This window comes from Sprattus sprattus (genome assembly GCF_963457725.1).
Source record: "Sprattus sprattus genome assembly, chromosome: 18".
Classification (NCBI taxonomy): Eukaryota; Metazoa; Chordata; class Actinopteri; order Clupeiformes; family Clupeidae; genus Sprattus; species Sprattus sprattus.
Genome location: NC_137916.1, coordinates 11,538,999 through 11,554,026, shown reverse-complemented (window position 1 = coordinate 11,554,026; position 15,028 = coordinate 11,538,999). Strand labels below are relative to the sequence as shown.

At 43.3% G+C, this 15,028-nt stretch overlaps 2 protein-coding genes across 2 annotated transcripts; one reads left to right on the top strand and one right to left on the bottom strand.

Annotated features, from left to right (window-relative positions):
• Nucleotides 1-1,984: 1,984 nt before the first annotated feature.
• Nucleotides 1,985-6,319, top strand: gsg1 (germ cell associated 1; the record flags this gene model as incomplete). The annotated part of the gene is made up of 5 exons (XM_080856147.1): nucleotides 1,985-2,282; nucleotides 4,432-4,479; nucleotides 4,732-4,896; nucleotides 5,150-5,261; nucleotides 5,767-6,319. 5 exons carry the CDS (start codon nucleotides 1,985-1,987, stop codon nucleotides 6,317-6,319), a joined length of 1,176 nt encoding a protein of 391 aa, XP_080712273.1.
• Nucleotides 6,320-6,914: 595 nt separating this feature from the next.
• LOC308378846 (epithelial membrane protein 1) lies at nucleotides 6,915-12,830 on the bottom strand. Its single transcript, XM_080855848.1, has 5 exons — nucleotides 12,763-12,830; nucleotides 10,914-10,996; nucleotides 10,268-10,376; nucleotides 8,333-8,473; nucleotides 6,915-8,034 (listed from the first exon to the last, which is right to left on the bottom strand). The coding sequence occupies exons 2-5, from the start codon at nucleotides 10,989-10,991 to the stop codon at nucleotides 7,877-7,879; spliced, it is 486 nt and encodes a 161-aa protein (XP_080711974.1). The 5' UTR covers nucleotides 10,992-10,996; nucleotides 12,763-12,830; the 3' UTR covers nucleotides 6,915-7,876.
• Between the last annotated feature and the right edge of the window lie 2,198 nt (nucleotides 12,831-15,028).

The window sequence follows — 15,028 nt, the reverse complement described above, 5'->3', positions numbered from 1 at the left end:
ATTGGCATTTGTCTGATGGCATCCCTGAGACGTCCCCCTTGTGGTGACTCTTGAGAATGTCTTTCACAGTTCCAAACAGACCGGTAGATAATACCAGTATGCAATACATTGGAGCATGAAATACATTCAGGCCTTAGGGGAGCAAATTATCAACAGTTTCACGAGTCTCCTCTTTATACTCTTGTGACATACTTCTATTCTTATTATATTACTACAAGTCTAATATTGAATTGTTATTGTATATTCTTTTGTATTGCTGTTACCAAAACATGCTCAATATACATTCAGAAAAAATCAGCAGATGTAACATTGCTTTTTCACCCTGTAGCATTCTGCCTATATGTTTTTTTCTTGTCAATTAGGGTTTCTTAGTCGTAAGTCAGTGTAGATTGTATAAATAGCATTCAGCAACAGTCTAATGCACACGCGTCACACCCACAGGTGAAAGGTAGCCAGCTGAGATTATTTCGGGGAATATGGAGCAGATTGAACAATGTTGTCCAGTGTGGATTTGCTGCTGTATCGATGGATTAAGGCAGAGTGGAGCTTAAGACACACACACACACACACACAGTAACTCACTGAAACCCATGAGTGTAACAGCTGCAAATACACACACACACAAACACCTTGGAGGTCAAAAAGGGGTGTGTGCTTTGCTGTGGCAGGAGAAATTAAAAACAGGGAGGAGGGGATGGGTTCTACAGTTCAGGTGAAGTCCCAACACTGCACACAGAGGAAATAGCTCAAAAGCGGGACTAAATGACCAGGGGGTGAGTTGAACATGATTTTCTATTTCAATTTTTTTTAAAGATTCAAAGCATTTTGAGTTCTGTTTCTTTAAACATCTGTGCTGAATAGAATCATGCATGTATGCCAACGTAAATATGCGCTGTAATTTGAACTTCATCTGCTTTTGTCCAATTCCTGTTGATGAACTTCATGTCAACCCCCTAAGGGCCAGTTCCTTGGTAGTGTGGTGTTTGATTTGCTTTTTCTTAATTGCTTTGGCCCCAGTTGTGATTCCTTCCCCCCGGTCCTCCAACCTTATTCCTTCATATTCTCATTCTGTCTCATCCACTTTGTCCCGGTTTCTCCCTCTTAATCCTTAATCAACTCTACCCTCCCTCACAATAGGCCTCGGCAGATTAAACCTCTCCTCTGCACACATTGAAATAACTAATCATATACTGGGCACCAGAAATGGAGAGGATTTGTCTAAATGCTGCTTAGTGTATGTGTGGACTACTGAACTAAGGATGAGCACCAGAGCGTGGCGATGCTGAAAAGGAGTCATCCTGGTTTGATATGTGTTCAGTTCTTCCTTGTCTGTTTTTCTACACTCTCCTCTCCTTCTCTCTCATGCTGGCTCTATTGGTTGCCTTCCCCCCTTACCTAGACACTTTCCCGTACCCTGCTGGATTTTAGCTTATTTTTCCTCTCTTCTTCTCTATATTTTTTCTCCCATTTTCTCTCTTTCTTTCTTTCGTCCCCTGAACATTTCTCTCTCGCGGTCTTCTTGTCTCTTTCCCTCCCTCATTATCTGTCTTTCCCTCCTTGACTTGCTGCTTCCCAGTCGTTCCTCTGTGCCGCCTTCTTCTTTTTATCTAGTCTCTGTCACCTTTGCTCCCTTCTCTTTTCCTCTCTTTTCCTGTCCCTCCACTACTCTCTCTCTCTCTTCATCTTTGTTCTCTCCATTTCTCTACTACTCTCTCTCCCCCCCTCTCTCTTCATCTTTTCTCTCTCCATCTCTCCACTACTCTCTCTCTCTCCCCTCTCTCTCTCTTCATCTTTCTCTCTCCGTCTCTCCCCTCTCTCTCTCTTCATCTTTCTCTCTCCATTTCTCTACTACTCTCTCTCCCCCCCTCTCTCTTCATCTTTTCTCTCTCTCTCTCTCCCCTCTCTCTCTCTTCATCTTTCTCTCTCCATCTCTCCACTAGTTTCTCTGTCTCTCTTCACAATAATCTATCCCAGTTCTGTGATGATGACTGTTCTGGAACGCCTGCGCTCTCCACGGCTCACCTTCTTCCTGACGTTGATGTCGTTGCTGCTTGGCACCATGGCTGTCTTCTCCCCCTTCTGGTGCGAGGGCTCTCAGAAGGTGCCCAAGCCCCTCTGCTCCCCTGTCAAGAAGCTCCGCTGCATCCAGGTGGAGGACCTGTCCAACGGCTCCACGGAAGACACCTTCTCCTGGGAGACCGGGGACGACCGCTTCGCCTTCCCCACCTTCCACTCGGGCCTGTGGATAGCCTGCCAGGAGAACATCCTCAAGGATGCCTGGGGTGAGGGCTGGGTGATGGAGCATGAGTGGGGTCATGGAACGAGGGTGAAAGGTTTCAGTTTTAGGACTGGGGGGGGGGGGGGCATGGTGTGAGAATTATATTTATACATATTTGCAGGTGTATAGGCGTGTAGGTGTTTGTTTTTCCGAATGTGTCTGTGGTTACGTCTGTGTGCGCTGGGTAGATAGACAAGTCACCTAACTGCAGATATGAGTGTGTGTGCAGTGAGAGTGAATAAATTAAGGAAATGGTCTGAGATGTGGGTTAAAGTCACAGGGTTGCAGATGTAGGTTTGCGTGGTGGACGGGGGCACAGTTGTGATTACAAAATTATTCACATGCCAAAGAAAAAAAAGGTATGTCAGTGTAAATGTGTTTCGAGATAAAATATCATTTTATTTTGCTTTTACCAAAGTGCTTTTGTTTTTTTTAATTTTGTTAAAGCCCAGGTGGCAACAGCTGTGTGTTTGTTTGTAGGTTACTGTGTGGGGGACGGAGAAAGAGAGAGATGGAGTGTGTGTGTGTGTGTGTGTGTGTGTGTGTGTGTGTGTGTGTGTATGTGTGTGTGTGTGTGGGTGTGTGTGTGTGTGTGTGTGTGTGGGAGGGGGTGGATGGCTAGGGTGCATTACTGATGTTGACATTATAGGTCAGGTCAGTGTTTGACCGATAATGTCGTCCAAAGATCTCCTGACCCTCAGGGTCACAGTGTCCGTGTAATGCTTTTATTCTTTGTCTGATGACTTCAGCTGATTTAGTGCCCTCTTTCACCCAGAGACTATTGAGACTACGGTGGACAGAACCCATTTGTGCTCAAAGAGGGCAAGGAAGTTGCAGTAGAAAGACCTAAACTGCAGTAGAGACAAATATTGGATCGGTGTGTTTCTGTGCTGCACATGTATACAATTGTATGTGTGTGATGGGGTCACACGTAATGCTCTGTATAATGTGTGCCTTTGTATATGTTATAGAGGGGACTTGCAGTGAACTGTGTATATATGTATGGTTGTGCGTGTGTGCGAACGTTTGGGTATGTGTGTGAGTGTGTGCCCTTCAATGTGTGTGTGTGTGTGTGTGTGTGTGTGTGTGTGTGTATCTATGTATGTGTATATGTGCTGTATGTGTCCATGCCTAGTGTGCTGTATGCGACTTCTAAAGAGGATTACTATCACCCTGCTGTTCATGGAGATTTGGGCTCTAACTGTGGGACTCAATTATGGATTAGAAGCAGAAAAGGAGAAAGGTTAATATAACAATAAAACCCTGGGGACCCGCCTGGACCTCAGCCTCGGGAGGACCTGATAGAACTGGATTTACCTCTAGGTGGGAGAAAGGATTACTGTGAATACTGTTACCGAGAATTTGGATGCCTAGTTTTTTACTTTCTTTTTCGTTCTTTCTACTCTTTTTTCCATTCTCATCACCAGGGACCAGCTCTTGGCATGTCATTGTGTAAAGCAGAGGTGCGAAATACACTTCCCCAGACGGCCACCCACTTTGCCCTGCTCTGTTGCATCATTTTTAACAGGTCTAATTTGATCATTCACAGGAAATGTAGTGCACAGGAAATGCACATGGAACTTCAATCGAAGAAAGACCGTCAGAAAGAGAGATTGAGAAGCTCTATGTTCGTAAGGCAGGAATGAGACAGCCCTCCACGTACGTTGGTCATGTCCCAGTTTCTGTACTCTGGGTTGTTTACCTGATTTGTACCTTGTCCTTGGCAGCTTCTTCTCATCAGTCATACAGATATCCAGTCTGTATGCCCCTTCAGTTTGCACTGATTGAGTTTCAAATATGAAGAGGGAACTGCCAGCTCCTACATTTCTGTATGCATGCTGACATTACTAAGACGTCTCTGTTTGCTTCAAACCCAGACTGCTCACACACACACACACACACACACACACACACACACACATACATACACACACACACACACACACACACACACAGAGAGAGGATTAATTAGGGATGGCAGCCGAGGGATCACGCACATTGATCATGTGCCTGCTGATGACTCAGTGTTGTTTAATCAGGGGACTCTTCCCTGACTTGCATCTCACTGGCTCTGGCTTTGTTTATTTCTCTCTCGCTCTCTCTCTCTGTCTCTCTTTCTCCCTCACTCTCTAATTCTCTCTGTTCTCTTGCAGAGGAGAAGTGCCGCAGTTTAATGGCTATCACCCCGGGATCTGAGAGAGGTAGATGAACTCAGTACCTGACTATACTGAGGCCAAACCAAGCAGTAAAAGCATGCAGCATTCTGCTGCCTTCCTCTCTAGTAGTAATGGGGTTTGCTTTGTCTTATTGTCTTTATGGCAGAAACCCTCTCTCTGTCTTTTAATCGGTCTCATGTATAAATATAATATATGTTGGTGCTCCTGTCTTGTCCTTTCTCTCTTTTGCGCTCTCTTTCTCTCTCTCTCTCTCTCTCTCTCTCTCTCTGTCTGTAGGAATCCTCTGGCTGTCTGTGACCATGGAGATCATGTACATAGGCCTGCTGTTTACCAGCTTCATGCTGCTGCTGCTACAGTTGTGTCTGTCTGCCTGGTTCCCTGCTGCACAGCGCTGGGGCCAGCTGGTCAATGCCTACTCTGCACTTTTCACTACGCTGGCGGGTACGCTTACTACACACACACAGACACACACACAGACACACACACACACAGACACACACACACACACACACACACACACACGATATTATATTTTTAGCCCCTCTGGCAAAATGTGTGTACATTTACTATAGAAATATTAAACAAGGTGGAAGTGTTTCATATACTTTGAAAAATAAAGCCCCATGAGTAGTTCTATTCTTTGACTCTCCTTCCGGTTTCTCTATTTGTCCCTCTTGCTCTCATTTTCTCCCAGGGCTGCTTGGTATGGTGGCTCACATGATGTTTATGCAGGTTTTCCAAGTCACTGTTTCTATTGGGCCAGAGGACTTGAGACCACACCATTATAACTATTCCTGGGCCTTCTAGTGAGTTGATACTACAAACATGCATGAATGTACACACACACACACACACACACACACACACACACACACACACACACACACACACACACACACACACATACACACACATAAACACACACACAAACACACACACCAACACACACACACACATACACACACACACAGACACACACACACACACACACACACACACACAGTATTCACTTATTCACTATGTTCCACAGTATTCACTTATTCATAGTATTTATCCCCACTTTCCTGATACCCTCAATAATCCCATTAGTTTCTGGGGTCCTCAAGATGGAGGGTCTTGTTTGTTTTAAGTGAGTCAATTCAATCAGTCGAGGGCTCTTAGGTTGCTGCGTGAATGAAGGCATCCTCAAGTAAACTACACTTGTCTCTCTCTTTTCCCTCTTTTAAGTGGTTCCTCTCTCGCCTCCTTTCTTTTTCTCACTCTATTCCTTTTCTTTACCTCTGTTTCACTCTCTCATTCTCTTTCTCTCAGCATGGCCTGGGTTGCCTTCTTATTCTGCATGTCCTCGGGCATCTCCACACTCAACAACTACACCAAGAAGGTCGTGATGACCCGGCCCAAGCACAAGTCTCATGGTTACCCCTGCCGCAACTTCACCTTTCCCCCACAGCCGCCCACCACCCACTACAGCCTCCCTCCCCCTCCCCCCTCAGTTCCCCCTCCTTCGCCTCCCTCCCCACCCCTGTCTCCCCTCTCCCCGTACTACAACACCTCGTTTGGGGATGCCCCGTCTCCTTCCCTGCCTGAGCTGCAGGAGCTGCAGAGGCTGCAGGAGCTGCAAGAGCTGCAGGAGCTGCAGGAGCAGCAGTGGGAGCATCAGCGGGAGCATCAGCGGGAGCATCAGCGGGAGCATCAGCGGCAGCAACTGCAGCATCAAGCCTCCATGCCTCCGCCGCACCCCTCGCAGCAAGCTAACTTCCCCCCTTATTTCCCCCACGCTGCCCCTTCCCTCTCCATCTCGCCCACCATGTCAGGCCACAGTTACACAGTGCAATACTCAGAGGAGGAGTACAGCCCACTCTGATCACAGCACACAGCCTGCGCCCCGTGCCAGCCCAGCTGCTTCAGTCCGGCCCTGAGCCTCGTCTCTGAGTGGACAAACAGGCATGTGTTTATAATTCTCATTAATGTGAGACTGGAAGTTTGACTACAGCATAGTTTTTGTTTTGGTTTCGTTTATAGTGTAGTATGTCATGTAGCTATATGTTCATGTTTCCGTTACACTTTTTATGGATATGCATAGATACCGCATAGTACAAATATTTCAATATATTTCAATTTTAATTTCAATTTCCCTCTTTCAGTTGGGATTCAAGTGGTGTGTGTGGACTGTTTCCAGACTTGAATCAGATGACATTTTGACAGTTATGCAGTAAGGAGTGAGCACTGATGTCATTCTGTTACCCATACTGTTTGTCTATAATAAATACAGTAAAGCCAGACGAATCCATGCATGCTATATCACATTTTTCTTAAATCTCATCACAGTGACTGCTGTATTTGTTTGTATTAATATGATTGTAATATGAGTATTTCGTCACTGATACACTAAAGCAGTGAAACATGTAACTGAGCAAAATCTGCACACAATTAAAACGTCTATCCCATCAATCCAAAAGGAATCAAGCTTTAATACAAATATTTTTTCTCATGACACAAAAAAATCACAAAAGTGTGTATTAGGTATTCAATGCTAAAAACAAGAAATCAAAAGTATTCATATGTACACATGAGACAGAGTGCTGTAAGCGGAGGCTCGTGACTAAGGTCAAGTAAACAAGGCTCACACAGTACCTCCTGACAGTGGTCCTCACCTGTCCATCACTCAATACCTCATTTAAAAAAAACAATAACACAGAGCTTTTTTTTAATCAGAAGCTTAACCTAAAACACCTCGCAGGTTGACCTCTCCAGTTTCTGAATCTGAGGTTAGTATTAAAGTTACGTTTATCATTATTAAAATATTACATGTGTTGTTATTTGTGCAAATATAGGAGTTGCTCATACTGTGCCACAGAGGGCAACCCTGTGGCCTGGTCCCATAGTGTCAGTATTGTTGGGTGCTGTGAGTCACTAAGCGGGGAGAATAATAGGGACTCCTCCTGCTCTAAGACTGAATTCTATTCTCCACACTCAAGAGAGTCTTCTGTTTGTTTTCCTGCGGGGATTTGTGTGGCTTGACTTGGTTTTATTTGGGGCAATAATTGAAAAATCAATCAAATGTTTGCAGGATGCGATAATAGCTTGAGAACGTCTGAATTGATGCATCCCTGGCTTCATAATAGGTTTCTCTCTCTCCTCCTCTGTTTTTCTCTCTCTTAATCTCTCTCCCCCCATCGCGCCTGCTCTGGCAAATCTATGAATGCTATTAAAATTGTATTAACTTTGAAATAATTAATACATTAATCAAATGACATGGTGGAAAAAAAGGAGGATGAAGTATAAAAATACACCCTTTTCAAATCCCCCACCTCTATATCCATCTCTACATGTATACAAAAAAAATCCCGCACATCGCAGAACGAAATCAAACAACATAAAGCCTCATCATTTGTTAGGTCTACACTTCATGGGCTGATGCTCACGCCGTCTTCTTGCGCAGCACAAAGTAGATTACACAGGAGATGAAGGTGATGACGAAGGAGATCCAGGCCAGGATGAAAGAGGCGCCGTGCCAACCATCCTCATTCTTGTGGAACCTGTCTGTGTAGATGGAGGCTGCGATCATAATGCACAGGCCTGTAGGCAGCAGGGGGCAGATGAAGAAACAAAGAGAGAGAGAGAGAGTGAGAGAGAGAAAAGAGTGGGTGAATGATTTGCATAGTCCATTTAAGCTTTCAGATAGACGATTTAAGATAGATTCAACATGTTTCCAGATGTAAAGTGCTTCTATGGATTTAAAGTGCTTGGAACTGAAATCACAGGTGAGAGGTGATGGTGTGTTTTCCCCACAAAACAGGGATACATGTCTGTGTGTGGACATGGAAAACCACAGCACCTCAAATAGGTCATGGCACATGAATGTGATAATACTCACAGGCTAGGAGCTGGAAGATGCCAGAGAAGGAGAACCTCTTTCCCTTCGAGAGGGTAAAAAGCTGGCCTACGAACACAAAGAGGCCCAGGATGGAGAAGATGCAGGCCAGCACGGAACTTGCCTGCACTGCCTGGAGGTACTCTGTAGGGGGAGACAGCGACACTGAGTTTCCGCATCAGGACTGATTTTAGCATAAACATCAACAACTCAATTAAGCAGCTCTTTTTTTTCTCAACACTACTTTCAGAATTCAGAACTAATTTTGAAATTGATCAGGAAGCGTGATGCACATGTTGAAATAGTGTGAATGGGAAGCCTCTGTAGATCCCAATAATGTTATGATTCCCAATGATGTAATAACTCCAAGTAATGTATTTATGTCTTAACCAATGTAATATTATTTGTTTTAATGACATAATTAATTACAAGACTATTATTATTACATTTTTATACATATTTACATTTCTACATATATATATATATATATTTAGACATAATCATTACACTACTATTTTAACCAATAATGTAATACATTTTTACAATATCGGAAGTTATTACATTATTGGGTTAACCTTATCCCAATAATGTAATAATGTTTTCCACTTAACCCCATACAAATGTAAGAAAACCTGATAACCTGATAATGATTTTCCCAATAAAGTATTTTTGGAATGCATTATTTTGACAGGTCTTTTTTTAATCCTTACAATGTTGTAATGAGGTCCGTTAATATATCATTACGCTCAGGTTTTGGAATGTATTCTTGGCGTTAGTTTAGTGAATACCATTTCATGAAATAGTCTTGGAAATCTAGATGATCGCATCTCAACTAAGCCTACACATTTTGCCTGATATAGGCTGTTCCATAGCTACAATATGCTCAGTTCACTGAGGAGCCTATAATAGTAAATGTTACATGGCATCTAAGAAAAGAAACATTGGTTTTAGTATGTGGTTCTTCCACACAGTGTGTGTCACACAATCATGTACCAGTAGATGACAGCACACCGTCATGAAAGAATGGCAGTTGGAGTGCCCATATGGACACACCCAAAACAAATCCTGTCTAAGACCTATGGCTTCTGCTTTTGAAACACTTGGATTGACTTGAGGGACCTCCCTCTAAATCCCAGTCAAAGCATGTGACTGGCCGCTGTTACAACATACTTCAGACTTGTGATTCAGAAAATAATTATTGTGTGACATAAAGTCATGAAGCAGCACAACTGAATTTCAGCCCTCCTTACTCAATCTATTTGCTAAACATAGCAGAGACACTCTTTTAACTTCATACGCAGAAGCTGCAAAGCTGCTTTAAAAGCTTGTGTGACATTATCTGAACCACAAAAATATATGAAACACAAAAACACACCAACCACATTACACTGAACAATGTGTCTACACACACCGCCATCCATTCTGGCTGTGGCCATCCCTTTAGGTGGAAAATAGGTTTGCCTTAATGCACTTACAATGCCAAGCTAGTGATGAATATATCTATGTAACCACAACTTCTCAACCATAAATGTGTGTAATGACTGTAACTGTCAGTGACTGAAGAAGGGTGTAGGGATTAGGCTGGGCCTTTATATAAGCACCCAACCTGAAATAATTGATGGCATTGCTCAATAAAGCAATACTTCTTCCATGACCCTATAGTAAACAATGAAGTTCATGACAGCCTTCCATCCTGTAATAAGTCATCATGCAGATCTATTGCAAATCCAACCACAAGATTACACGAACACTCCCTTAGTAAAAGAGCATGATGTCATCTTTTTCAGGGACGTATCAGTGGCAGCACAAGAGATATTAGTATATCTGTCTGCCTCTCTCTATGTCTCTCTCTCTCTGTTTATGGATATCTCTTTCTCACGGTCTCATTCTTGTGACATGCCCTGGGCAACAGGCTGCATCTAAACATTCATAGCGTACCTTCACTGTATGTGTGGATATTAGGGAGGTCAGTGTAGTTCCAGGCTCCATTGACCCACACCCAGCGCGCCCAGATATCAGTGGACAAAGTGTCCGAGACCCACCAGGCCTAGAAGAGAGAGAGAGAGAATACAGAGAGGATAAAGACATATGTACAATGTGAAGTATTCCACATCTTTGTGTATGGGAGCAGGTTTGCACGTTTGGGCATGCTCTTTTGATGCAGGAAAGACAGGTGTCAGGACAGTGAATGCACAGCACACATCTCCAGTGCCGACCGGTATGTGCAGCACTATCACAGAGTGCCACACGTGTGTGCATGTACCTGCATGTGAGCCGAGTGATGAATGAGTACACACACACACACACACACACAGAACAACTTGTGAAGTGAGACTTAAGTGATGAAACAGGCTTGTCACAGCTCTGGTATGACAGCAAGCTCAGAAATGCAGAAAGCTAAACAATGTGAGACACTCAAGAAGCCTTTCAGGCACGGATTGTACATCGTATCTTAACTGCACACACGATCTGTCAGATTGCAGTAAATCTTTCCTCTTACTCCAATGATTAACTGTGATGTGCACAGAGGAGAACTGAGGTGAGACGATGGAGAGGTGGAGACGAGATGCATGTGTACACTTACATTGTTAATGGTCGCCGCAAGGAGGAGGATGATGCCAGTGAGATGAAGGAGGAAGATTCCACCAAGGAGTGCCAACATTGTGTCTGAGAGAGTGAGAGAGAGAGAGAGAGAGAGAGAGAGAGAGAGAGAGAGAACATATGAAATGTCATAGGGAGGGGAAACTGGTTTTAGCAGCGTTAAAACAAACAGAACACACCCTGAACAATTACTGATGAATTGGGTGGATAACACAAGCTTTGAGTGTGTAAAGTAGGATGAAATATGTCATTAGGAGGTAGATGAATTCCTAAATGGAATTAAGCTCACGTGTTGCAATCTCGCCCCGCTCTATAGGGCGTGGCATTACCAGAGCTAATTTCAATACTCTGTCCTCATGCTTTTTAGCTATGCTTAAGATCACATGCACACAACACATCCAATTAGACTGAGATGGAACGACTAAGTTGCTGAATTTATACAGTGAAAAATAACGTGGGCTGTAGTCGCACAGGCAGGGGAGTGTTGATGGACAAGGTGTGTTGTAACTTGTCAGGGTCTTTGCATTGGGAAAGCCACACCTTAACTGCCCAGAATGCCTTTTCCTTTCTCTGACATAAAAAACAACACCTCATCCTCGGGCTCTAGTTTTTTAATACATGTACTTTAAATGTGTTTTGACTCAAGGTCACTAATAAAGTTTCCAACATTTACAGATGCCATGTGGTGTTACTAACACATGTAAAAAAGAAAAGAAAAAAAAAAAAACAGAAAGCTCCAAGAAATCAAACACATTAATTAATTTACTTGCCAACTTGTTATTTTCTTCATCGTAATGTCAAAATTGCAACTACAACAGCATTACCACCACCACCACCATCATCATCATCACCAACAACATAGAGACAGCTAGATCTTAACCAAACTCTCAAGGATTCATCCTGATCCTGATTGGGCCTGGTCTCAGCAGAGATGCTGGACCGGCAGATGGTCAAACATGTCATGGCATGGTGCGTCTCTTTGGCGTTAGTTGCGAAGCCTATAAAATTGCTTTAAAAATGTTGTAGCGCGAATGTCTGTGTACAGTTTTTTGGATGGACATTCTGTAAGGAGACATTCCTGTGCCATACCCAGGAGGAACAACCGAAGACTGAACTGTGCCTTCACAGTAGTGTGTCTGTTAAAATTACCCTGTCCCGCGCCAAATTAAGTTAAACCCTCCTTGAAGACTAGCGTAACTTAGAATGGCTGCACAACAGGCACAAAAGAGGTTTTACCAACTTTCTGTCAAGATATCTCTTAAAAGGTGATTCCTGTTTTTTGAATGGTATAACAAAAATGGCCTACGTCGTCACAAGGACTTGATATAATCATCAAAATCTCTATAAAGGGCGTGAGTAAGTCAACTTGGCAAGGTAACACTATCGCGTATACTGATTTCACACTGTTAAGCATCGTTTTTCCCCCCAACTAATGTGTGCTCCCTCAATCAAGATTTCTCAATAACACGACAAATTTGCTTTTTGAGAAAGTTTCATCTTACCTGTAATTCGAAAGGTAGTGTATTCACAATAAACTAAAATGCACCAGAGCTGTAATTCATCTAAAATGACTACCCTTGAAACGGTTAATTCAAGCTGTCCCGATGACGAAATTATAATGAAGTAGGTGATTTACAAAATATGAAACAACTTTAAACTAAACTATACAAATAATGAAAACAACAGCTTTCTCACATCAAGAATGGAAATGGCCTATTAAGGTAGGCTATTTAGATTTTTATGAAAACGTTTCACAAATCTATTATTATTATTAAATCTGTTAGATGACTACTTCATTGCGATTTTTAAATAACCCCATTTAACAGCCTTACCTTGTTTGATGTGTCTTAACAGTTGTCAGTACTTCTGCTTACTCCGCTACAGGTTTTACTGCACTGCCGCCTCATGTGAGCATTCACTTCAACTCTCAAAAACGATCCCCACCCCCTGACCACCTTCCAGCCAGCCCTCTCTCTCTCTCTCTCTCTTTCTCTCCCCCCCCCCCCCCCCCCCACACACACACACACACACACACGCACAAACACACGCGCGAAACACATATACAGTACATTCTGACTTTCAAGTGGGTTATTATAAATAAATAAAAAGTCATACTGGGCGTGGTTACAAACCCGAAAACCATTCCAACCATCCCCACATGGTTAGTGTGACTTCCTGCGAATACATCCTTGCATCGTTTTGTTTATTAGGTTTAAATTGAAATGCACATTCGATTTATGGAGAACCAACGTGTCTCACCTCCTTGTAAATTCATTCTTCATTCTATAATACATCACCATTTCATTATCAGGGACTGGACCACTTAATTTCCCCTAACATTTTCTGTCTGTAAAGCCAACTCTGTTTACCCTCTGACTCTTTTGAGGAAGCTCAAAGTATTGTCATCAAATGAATCCCTGCTACCATGGAGACCAATGAGTGGTTCAGTTGTGTGCTAACAGCCCGCACCAAGATTTGGGTGTGGCATTACATCGGCTCTCCACCCACTGCCCTTCCTCTCTCCTCGTTCCCACCCTTGCAAGGAGGAGGATAGTCAGCAAGAAAGAATGTAGTTGGTCTGGGAGGGAATGGGAGAGAGTGTGTATGCCAGCGAGAGAGAGAGAGTAGGAGGGAACCAGAGAAAAAAAAAACAGGAAGATGCAGCTTCGCAGTTTTGATAAATGTGTCATTTTCATTCCAATAGTGAGTGTCACAATCACTAAAGCTTTGAAGAAATGGTCTTGGCTTACTCATTCTTAGGCAAACATGCAGCTTTCTGTTTAATACTACGCTCTTGCCTGACGCTCTTGCCTGTGGGGGAGTGGTTAGGTGAGATGTGCCACTGCTTTAAAGAGCAGCCTGTCTACACATAGTTTTGACCAGGTGACCTTAGTCCTCAGGCATATCTTAGGCTTGTAGCAGTGTGGAATGCACAGGTCACAGGTTGAGAGCCGGATCATAACGGCTCAGTTCAGACACATAATCATGCCTATGGGTTGCAGTGCCCAAGGATGTATAAATATATTCTCTCTCTCACCATTCTCACTCTCACTGTGGATGAATCACTCTATCTCCTTTGATTTTCAAATTTAGTTTCAGACATTATTGGCCTGATTATTAAGTTACTGCAGTACTGATAAAGATGGGGGGGGGGGGGGGGGGGTGGAAACAGTCACAAAAGACAGAGGACTAGTAACACAGAACGCTGAATGACAAGAGTTCACATATTGCAATCTCACGTGGCTCAATTGCCAACCCCACCCCTCAGGTGACAAGAGTTTTCAAACAGCCGCTGTAGATCTTCAAGGATACAGTGGGTCACAAACAGCCGCTGTAGATCTTCAAGGATACAGTGGGTCACAAACAGCCGCTGTAGATCTTCAAGGATACAGTGGGTCACAAACAGCTGCTGTAGATCTTTAAGGATACAGTGGGTCACAAAGAGTGGGTGGCTTGTGGATGATCTTTTACTTCAACAACTTGGATGTCACCAATAGCGGATTGACAGACTGGTAGAGGGAAAAAAAGAGAAAGAGAGACTTTGATTTTTAAATTCTTTATTTAAAACACCATTGAACAAAATAAATCAGTCAATTTCACAGAAAAAAAAAGAAAAAGAAAAGAATGAGAGCAGTGGGAGAGAGACAATTAGAAAAACTAGAATTAGCTCTGTGTCAACACGACTGACTGGATTCTGCTGGCTTGGATGGAGACCCTGACTTTCACTGTATTTCTCTCTCTCTCACACACACACACACACACACAGAAAGAGAGAAAGAGAGAAAGAGAGAAACAAACAGAGACAATTGCACAAACACACAAACCTACAATTCAGAGGAGCCAGGGTGTGTCCATAATGAAGAACACAGCTGACTGTCAGGCATAACGTGTAAATTGTGTGCGCGTGTAACCTTTGAAAGGGTTGGCTGCTGAGACCACTCTCACACTGCCTGCCTCCTCAACAATTGCAGCTTTGTGTCAATCCATCCAACTACCAGAAAATCTGGATTGGCAAAACATGAACATGTATTTGAACAGTGCAAACAGGGCCAAAAATGGGAATGGGCCAAAAGGAGTGTCCCATGTCGTCCTAGTGAG